The 10179-nt window shown below is 49.6% G+C and overlaps 1 protein-coding gene across 1 annotated transcript in view; it reads right to left on the bottom strand.

Moving 5' to 3' along the window:
* LOC107112104 (peroxidasin homolog) overlaps positions 1-10179 on the bottom strand; it is a gene marked incomplete at its 5' end in the record, with an annotated part of 41869 nt that overhangs the window by 29511 nt on the left and 2179 nt on the right. Inside the window, 3 exons of the mRNA XM_015413176.1 lie at positions 1021-1137; positions 3569-3841; positions 8072-8241. Of these exons, the coding sequence (XP_015268662.1) occupies positions 1021-1137; positions 3569-3841; positions 8072-8241 (560 nt within the window). The remainder of the gene's footprint in view (positions 1-1020; positions 1138-3568; positions 3842-8071; positions 8242-10179) is intronic.

Raw genomic sequence — 10179 nt, 5'->3', positions numbered from 1 at the left:
TGTTACCTTCCCACTGAAGTGGTACCTATTTATCTACTTGCAATTTCTTGCTTTCGAACTGCTCGGATGGCAGGAGCTGGAACTAGAGACGGGAGCTCACTCCATCATGTGGCAGCTGTATGGAGCTACGTGCACACACACACACACACACCGTGCTGGTTCAGATGGGGCTGAACAACTAACTGCAAGCCAGTGTACTTCAGAGCTGCGGACTGCACAGCTGGAATCCTGTGCCTAGTCCCGCGCAATGACTTCCCTGCAAAGTGCATGGAGGACTGCCTGCCCTCACCCACACTTTTGCAACATTGCCATCTCGGGCTCCCCTGCCGGAGTCTGCTCCAGGTGGCTGCTTAGGAAGGCGCCCCGAACAGCACCTCTGGAAGTTTGACCAGGGGGTGAACTTGCGAGATGGGACCTCCGATCCTATGCACCCATTTCACAGACAGGCACATAGCTATTGTGGAGCTCAGGGGGAGGAGAAGCCAAGGCTCAGGTTGGGGCCGTGGAAGAAACGTTAGGGAGCTGGGCCCCGTGGGCCCCGTGTTAGCTACGGGCCTGTCGGCTACTGCATAAATTAGTCTGCTCTGGAGCCATCCTTCCTGAGCCAGGGCAAAAATATGTGAGCTGGAGGCTAAAAACCTGTGAGCTAGCTCACACTCACTCGTCTTATAAGGAATGCTGTAATTCCAGGAGAACTCCAGGCCTGCATGGAGTTTAACAACCCTGGGGGGGAGAAAGGGAATGACTCACACTTGGCCAGACACACTGGAAGGAAGGGAAACCCCAAAGGTGTTACCAGCCCCCTAGGGGTTTGCTTCAGCTGCCTGGGTAGAAAACCTGCATGCAAGCAAAAGGGTCCGGCTGGTCACTGTTTGGTACGCATGCTAAGGGCTGCCTGAGCCAGCAGCGCTTTGTTGAACCTCCACTTTGGGGTGGGGTGGAGGGAGCAGAAAACCTCTGCACCGTACATGATGCACACTGCAATTCTGCAAAGCACGATAGAAGATGCCTGGGAAATACCTGCCCGTGTCCAGGCAATGACGGGCAAAGGGTGCCCCTCAGCAGAGCAGAAGAAGTCCACGCTTTGACCTTCGGTCACGGTCTGGTCAGTAGGGACTACCACGAACCTCGGAGTATCTGCAGAGGGATGGTGAAGCCAAACAGAAGAGGAAGGAAAAGACTTCAGAAGGAACAGACCACTTTACACAGAGAGTGATTAAAATGCGGAGTTTGTTGCCGGAGGATGTAGTGATGGCCACAGGAATAAACAGCTTTCAAAGGGGATTAGATAAATTAACGGAGGATAAATCTATCAGTGGCTACTAACCATGGTGACTGAGGGGAAACCTCACACTCAGAGGCACTAAGCCTCTGAACCCCAGAGCCAGGAGGCAACATCAGTGGAAGGCCTTGGCCTCTTTGTCCTGTTGTTGGCCCTCCAGAGGAACTGGTTGGCCACTGTGTGAGACAGGATGCTGGACTAGATGGACCACTAATCTGATCCAGCAGGGCTCTTCTGATGTTCTTCTGAAGGCCTCGGCCTTTCTGCCCTGTTGCTGGCCCTCCAGAGGAGCTGGTTGGCCACTGCGTGAGACAGGATGCTGGACTAGATGGACCACTGGTCTGATCCAGCAGGGCTCTTCTGATGTTCTTCTGAAGGCCTCGGCCTCTCTGCCCTGTTGGTGGCCCTCCAGAGGAACTGGTTGGCCACTGTGTGAGACAGGATGCTGGACTAGACTGACCACTGGTCTGATCCAGCTCTACTTACGTTCTTCTGAAGGCCTCAGCCTCTATGCCCTGTTGTTGGCCCTCCAGAGGAACTGGTTGGCCACTGCGTGAGGCAGGATGCTGGACTAGACGGACCATTGGTCTGATCCAGCAGAGCTCTTCTTGTGTTCTTATGAAGGCCTCGGCCTCTCTGCCCTGTTGTTGGCCCTTCAGAGGAACGTGTTGGCCATAGTGTGAGACAGGATGCTGGACTAGATGGACCACTGGTCTGATCCAGCAGGGCTCTTCTGATTTTCTTCTGAAGGCCTCGGCCTCTATGCCCTGTTGTTGGCCCTCCAGAGGAACTGGCTGGCCACTGAGTGAGACAGGATGCTGGACTAGATGGACTACTGGACTGATCCAACAGGGTTCTTCTTATGTTCTTATGTAGAGAATGGAAAAATCCCTTTCCACCTGCATAACTAATGGCCTTCAGCAGTAACATCTCTCTCTTCTACACTGTGTATGCTCCTAACTCAGTCTCCACTGCATTGGCCACATAGGTACAAGGTGCAAAGACCCTAAGTTCCATGGGGCTTCACAATATCACCATCTAAAGGAGGACCCCCATAACACCACTGTAAGACCAGATTCCATCATTGCCTAACTGCACTATTGTTTCTCAGTCCAGAATATGGATCGTTCTCTCTCAGACAGCATTGCTGGTGGGTGGTGAGAGAGGTTTAAAAAGTTTAGTCTCATCAGGCCTTGGAAGTTAAGCAGGGGCAGCCCTGGTTAAGCACGTGGACGGGTGACCACCATGGAAGCCCAGGATTATTACAAAGAATCCAGCAATGGCAAACCACCACTGCTCATCTCTTGCCTTGAAAGCCCCGTGGTCCTGGGGTGCCAGGGTCAGTCGTGACTTGATGGCACACAATGAGACCACATGCATTGTTCTTCTGAATTGCAATTGATAATGAATTATAGAATCATAGAGTCGGAAGGGACCTCCAGGGTCATCTAGTCCAACCCCCTGCACAATGCAGGGAATTCAAAAACACCTCTCCCCACACCCCCAGTGACCGCTGTTCCACACCCAGAAGATGACAAAAAACCCTCCAGGATCCCCAGCCAAACTGGCCTGGAGAAAAATTGCTTCCTGACCCCAATGAAGCTCAAGACCATGCACCCCCCTGGACTGAATCAAGACCTAGGTTTCCTGTCTCATTACCTCATGCTGATTTCTCCATGCCTATTGCCCCCCCCCACAGATGAGTGCTGCCCCCTCAGACAAAATCTGTGAAAATTCCAAAAAATCCAAGATTTTTTTTTAAAAAATGAAAGATCCATGTGGGTGTTCCAAACTGATGCCAGGCACAGCCAGGGAATCTTCAGTCTCATTTTCTTTTTCTTTTTTTACAGGACGAAAAATAAATAAGTTTTTTTTAAAGTCGATAAAATAAAATGGCAAAAGATAAAATACAATTGCAAAATAGAGAGAATAGGAAGATAACCCCCCACACACCGGCTTACACAGAAAAGCAGCCCAAAATTGAGTCTCTCCAATCAAAAGGACTAGTGGAGGACGAGGAGTCTCTGTGGAGCTGGAGCTGCTTCTGCTGCAAGAGGAGCAGCAGGTGCAGCTGGGGTACCCCCCCTGATTTTCCCACGCCCCCCCAACCAAAATTTTCTGGCTACACCCCCTGGGTGGGAGATTCCCCACCCCAACCAGGGGACTGGCAAGCCAGTGCTAAAGTGATCCCTAAACACTAATAAACCTTTCCTTACTCAATCTTCCTGAAGCCGGCATTACCCGACAGCACATCCACAAACAACCATCCATGTGTTCAAGGGTCACCTTGTACGATGACGTTGGCGGTGGCCTGGATAGACCCTTCGCTGTTGCTGGCGTTGCAGCTGTACTGCCCCTGGTCCGAGAAGGTGACGTTTTGGATGTAGAGGCCCCCAGAGCTGGTGATGGTGAAGCGAGAGTCCTGCGGCAGCGGGGACCCCGAGCTCAGCTTCCAGAGGATGTGAGGCTGGGGGTGACCCGACACCCCACATTCCAAGGTGACACTTTGCCCAACCAACACTTCTGTGTTCTGGGGCTGGATAACAAAGGTGGGCTTGGCTGAAAGCAAAAGCAAAAGTGGCAGAAAGGTCAGCCGATCCATAATACTATAAACATAGGCAAGGCCAGTAGATAATGATGTGAGTACAATACAAAATCTTGATGCAAATATTCTTGACATTGTTTTGGCTATGTTCCTGGACTGTTTTCTCTTCAAGGTGTCTTGATGGAGCTATGAAGTGGAAAAGCAGACTATAAAGTCTTCGATTTTCAAGCTCCTAAATAGCATAAATAGCTGAAGGCCGAGCGCCGAAGAATAGATTCTTTTGAACTATGGTGCTGGAGAAGACTTTTGAGAGTCCCTTGGACTGCAAGAAGATCAAATCAGTCAATCAAAGAAAAAGAAATCAACCCTGACTGTTCCCTGGAAGGCCAGATAATGAAACTGAAGCTCAAATACTTTGGCCACCAAATGAGAAGGGAGCCCTCACTGGAGAAGACCCTGATGCTGGGAAAGATTGAAGGTCAAAGAAGACGGGGAAGGCAAAGGGTGAGATGGTTAGACAGTGTCATAGATGCAACGAACGTGAAGTTAAGCAAACTGAGTGAACTTAAGAGGACAGCAGAAGACAGGAGGGCCTGGCGTGACCTGGTCCATGGGGTCGCGAAGAGTCGGACTCGACTGTACGACTGAACAACAACACATAGCATTTATCACTTCTTCCCAAAGATATTAGAGAGATGTTGCGTTGATCCACATTATTATAATTCCTGCAGTGCTCTGTCAAGAGATTGGTGATGAACACCAACAGAGAGTTGGTACAAAATATCCGACACTGCTTGTTAATCCTAGGAAAGCGTGTTCTCTTTATCTCTTGTATTCCTTGGATCCACACGTTTTTAAACGAAGAAGTGATAAATGCTATTTAGAGTTGAACAGATGATGGATGCTAAAATGTTATATAGATCGACTTGATGTTATATCCAAATAAAGTTGTTTTTAAAAAAAAGAAATTTGCATTACAAATATTATAAAAGTACAATCAAGGGTGTTAAAGTCATAGAACAGTGGTTTTCTGCAGGGAGCTTATTTTATTTTCCCCATTGTATCCACACCGAAGCCTTTCTTGGTTTAATCCATAATACTAAGCATTTATATGTAGCACTTCAGCATTTATGCGAAGCGCTTACTTTGGGGGCGGGGGTTGTGTGTGTGCCTGGAAGCCGTGGCTGACTTCTGGCGACCCCTAGTGGTGCTTGGACATTTCAGAGAGGTGGCTTGACCTTGCCTGCCTCTGTCCCCTGGCCCTGGTATTCCTTGGAGGTCTCCCATCCAAGTACTTTCCGGGGCCGGCCCTGCTTAGCTTCCGAGATCTGATGAGATCGGGCTTGTCTGGGCTACCCAGGCCAGGGCGCTATTCTTTGTTTCCTCGCGAAGAAGAGCCCCAGCCTGTCCCTAAGCGATTGCTGCATCTCCCAGTCCCCTCGCAGAAGAAGTCGATATTAAGCCCCCCTCCCCACACCAACTGCCAGGCCTGCTTCCCCAGTGCAGCTGGCTTTTAAGCTTTAACAATCTCAGATATCGTCCCTCGAATCGGAAGTGGGAAACGTTTTGCCAGTCAAGCTGCCTTTTTCTCTCTTTTTTCTCTAGCGCCGCAAGACTTCCTTTCCGGAGGACAACAAGCTACCTAGAAATCAAGTGAAGGGCGGGGTATAAATCCAATCTCTTCTTCTTCTTCTTCTTCTATTCTTAATCAGTTTCCCAAGAGCGTTTTTTTAAAAAATTAGTAAATAGTAGTGATTGTGCCCCTCCATTTGGATCAAGGCCACAGTGTGGGGCAAAGAGGCATAACCCACTCCCACTGTGTGCTCCCCCGAATCCAAACAGCTCTCTGGAGCGGCTATTTGGACTTTTGAGAGCTACAGGTGGGACCAGGATATAGCCTCACTGTCGTTCCCAATGGGGCAAATAGAATCATAGAATCATAGAGCTGGAAGGGGCCATACGGACCATCTAGTCCCACCCCCTGCCCAATGCAGGACCAGCCTGAAGCATCTCTGACCAATAATCGAAACCCCCAGAAACCTGAATTTCACAATTAGAAGTCGAAAGATAAATTAGAGAATGATATAATACACCCAGTATAATACATCCAGTCAGGGCTTTTTTTGTAGAAAAAGCCCAGCAGGAACTCATTAACATAATATGCCACACCCAACAGCAGAGACTCATTAGGATTGGCTACAATTAGGGGGTGTGGCTTAACATGCAAAGGAGTTCCTGCTCCAAAAAAAAGCCCTGGGTTTTGACAACAAACAAGGTAAAGAGAATAAGAAGCAAAAGGTGGGTTTGGTTGGATGACCACACTACTGGTAACATGGGGGTGTGGCCTAATATGTGAATGAGCTGTGCTGTCAGGGGTGTGGCCTAATATGCTAATGAGTTCCTGCTGTTGGGTATGGCCTATTATGCTAATGAGTTCCTGCTGGGCTTTTTCTACAAAAAAAGCCCTGCATGGATCCATTTGAAGTTGAGAAATGGGTGCACTGGAAAGGCATACATACACACTAAGCATACCCTTCGTGTGTGTGTGTATGTGCAGACCCACAGACAAACTTGCAAGTAGGGTTGCCAGCTCTGAGTTGGGAAATTCCTGGAGATTTGGGGGGTGGAGCCCGGGGAAGGCATTTTGGGGAGGGGCGGGAATAGTGCCACAGAGTCCACTGTCCCAAAGTGGCCATTTCCTACAAGGAAACGGATCTTTTCCGTCTGCAGGTCAGTTGTGATTCTAGGAGATCTCCAGGCCCCACCAGGAGGTTGGTGACCCTTACCTGCAGGGGGAAGAGACCGGCTCTCGACTGTTTCACATTCCTTTAAACTCTGTTGGTTCAGGCAGGGCTAAAAGGGGCACACGTTCTGCCCCACCAGGTATCTTCCCAGCAGGAAATGGGAGATTGCTCTGGAGTCCCCTGAGATATCAGGAATAGACGGCCCCACTGCTGGACCTCCTGATGGCACCTGGTATTTCTGGCCACTGTGTGACACAGAGTGTTAGACTGGATGGGCCACTGGCCTGATCCAACATTGGCGTCTCTTATGTTCTTATCAGTGGTTACCCAACCACGTGAACCTTCAACAACAGGCTCGGTCGCACTACTAAATATTTGTTTTACATGTCCATCCTGTCCTTCCTCCAGGGGCCACAACCCTGCGAGGTAGGACAGACTGAGAAAGAGGGAGAGAAAGAGGGACTTGCCTAAGAGCTTTATGGATGTGGGGATTTGAACCTGGGACTCCCAAGTGCACTCCAGCATTATAAACCCTCTATCTCAAGGGTGGCCAAACTGCAGCTCGGGAGCCGCATGCAGCTCATTCACACAGTCTAATTTAATGCCTTAAAAAGCAAATTTGCATATTTTTCAATAAAAACATGTGTGTAACAATTGTTTGTGTCTTGCGGCTCTCAAGCATCTGGCGTTTATTCTGTGTGGCTGTTACATTAAGCCAGTCTGGCTACCTCTGCTCTGAAAAGCAGAGGTATGTCGCAGCGAATCCTCGAAAAGGATGTCGATAGCGAACACTCGAAATCAGCCGAACACTCGAAATTGTCTGACGATCCCAGATGCCTTTTGTGAATGCTTGCAAAGAAATCTATACTTCCCCTGCCTTTCAGAAATACGGCAGTGAACACTGACAATTGCGCAGGGACTGGAAATGAGTCCTTGTCCGAACGTTCACAGACCGTACTCATGTATTTAGAACATTTGTAGGTTTCTTCCCACATACTCACTCAAGGTCGGATTTCAACAGCCACTTAATCTTACATGGTCCTCATAAAAAGTAAAGGTAAAGGTTCCCTTGCTCGAAAGCAAGTCAAATTCGACTCTAGGGTTGCGGTGCTCATCTCCGTTTCAAAGCCGAAGAGCCAGCGCTGTCCGAAGACGTTTCCGTGGTCATGTGGCCGGTGTGACTAAACACCAAGGCGTACGGAACGCTGTTACCTTCCCACCAAAGTGGTACCCTATTTATCTACTTGCAATTTCTTGCTTTCGAACTGCTAGGTTGGCAGGAGCTGGAACTAGAGACGGGAGCTCACTCCGTCATGCGGCACACGCGGGTCTCGAACTGCTGAACTACCGACCTTCCACAGCCTGCAGATCAGCGTCTTAACCACTTGAGCCCCCGCAGCTACACGGTCCTCATAACGCACCGATATAAGAGAAACTCTCCAACCTGAAGGGCATAACTGCAAAATCTGAACCTTCAAAGGACAGAAAAAAGCCAATTACATGGGCTGCCAAAGTAACGCAGGACAACTTCGTGGGTCTTTGCTTCTCCAGCGACATTCTTCGCCATGCACTGGTAGACACCTTTGTCTGATTCTCGGGTGTCCTGGATCATTAGCGTTCCGTCTTGCAGCAAGTTCAGGCGTCCGTCATCTCTCATGTCGATCTCATTGCTGAGAAACAGGGACATAAAGGAACTCGGATTATGACAATCCCAAGAGAAGGCAAACATCACAGCTGTTCATCCCAGCCCTGGACTCAGCCAGAGGCACAACAGGTCCACTCACACAAACAAAAGAGGCCCAAGTTAAATATAAAACAAGGAAGAGAAGCTGATGTTCCTGTTTATAACTCTGGGATGATACTTGGTAGCTGATGGAAACTCAGAAGTAGTTCTGATATTCTTTGGCTTTGGGGGGGAAACAAATGGGAATTGAAGAAGAAGAACAAGAAGAAGAGACTGGATTTATAACCCGCCCTTCACTACTGCACCAAGAAGACAGAGCATCACTTGCCCCAGAGTCCCTATCTATACCTTGTGGCTAATAGCCACTGACGGACCTCTGCTCCATATGCTGATGTTCCAGTTTATAACTCTGGGATGATACTTGGTAGCTGATGGAAACTCAGTAGTTCTGATATTTTTGGCTTTAGGGGGGAAACAAATGGGAATTGAAGAAGAAGAAGAAGAAGAGACTGGATTTATAACCCGCCCTTCACTACTTTACAAGCTCCTTTCCCCTCCCCTCCCCACAACAGACACCCTGTGAGGCAGGTGGGGCTGAGAGACCTCTTTCAAGGACTGCTCGTGAGAGAACAGCTCTGAAAGAACTTGTGACTGGCCCAAGGTCACACCAGCAGCTGCATGCGGAGGAGTGGGGAAATCAAACCCGGTTCTCCCAGATTAAAGTCTGCAGTCCTAACCACTACACCAGCCTGGCTCTCAGTTGGCAGAAATGGCTGCAGAATGGTGTTGCTCCCAAAGATTGATCCTGTCTAGACTGGACAGCCCCAAAATCTGACCCCAGTCCTACGGGTAGGGAGGACAGGTTGGTCTCCTGCTTTGGGGGGAGACCTCCCACCCCCCGCTGGCTCTTCCTGCCACAGCTCAGGTAGGCAACAGGGAAATGGGGGTAATGTTGGGTGTCATGCCGATGCCGTTACTTCATTTCTGGTGTAACACAGAAGTGACATCATGGCATTGGGAGACGATGTACACTCACCCCAAATTCAATGGTTAAATCATAGAATTTCCAGCAAATGCTAGAGTGTTGCCCCAATGTGATGACGTCGCTTTCATGCTGCACCAGAAGTGACGTCATTGTGTCGCTGCCAATGTTACAACACTGCCACTGAGGCGCCCTTCCCAGGTAAGGTCTCCCACTGTTTGCAAATTTCAGGCAGGCAGCCCTACCTGTGGGCCCAATCCAGATTAGGGTCCATGAGCTGCTTTTTAATGTGACAGGTCACGGATATCTAGGATTGCCAAGAGAGCCAGTTTGGTGTAGTGGTTGAGTGCGCGGACTCTAATCTGGGAGAACCGGGTCTGATTCCCCACTCCTCCACTTACAGCTGCTGGATGACCTTGGGCAAGCCATAGTTCTGTCAGAGCTGTTATTTCACGAGCAGTTCTCTCAGAGCTCTCTCAGCCCCGCGTACCTCACAGGGTGTCTGTTGAGGGGAGGGGAAGGGAAAGGAGTTTGTAAGCCGCTCTGAGACTCCGAGTGAAGGGCCACGGGCAGGGGATGGGGACTATGGTTGCCAGATTCAAGTTGGGAAACTCCTAAGGATTTGGGACCTCAGGGACCTCAGTGGGAGTCCACCCTCCAAAGCATCCACATCCTTCAGGACATTTGATCGCTGTCGTCTGGAGATGAGCTGTAATACTGTAGGATTCTCCAGGCCCCACTTGGAGGCTGGCATCCCTACGAAGAATCGTGAAATCTGACCCTCAGTTTGGTGAAGCCAAAGGGGAGCAAGCCATTTTTAAATTTCCCCCTGCCTGTTGAAAAATGAGTGAATCCAGGGCTATTTTTGGGCAGGAACGCACAGGAACGGAGTTCCGGCAGGCTCCTGAGTTGGCCACGCCCAGCAGGAACTCATTAGCATAA

The sequence above is a fragment of the Gekko japonicus genome, unplaced genomic scaffold, assembly GCF_001447785.1.
Source record: "Gekko japonicus isolate JY-2015 unplaced genomic scaffold, Gekko_japonicus_V1.1 scaffold5541, whole genome shotgun sequence".
Classification (NCBI taxonomy): Eukaryota; Metazoa; Chordata; class Lepidosauria; order Squamata; family Gekkonidae; genus Gekko; species Gekko japonicus.
This window is presented reverse-complemented; position numbering and strand designations above follow the sequence as displayed.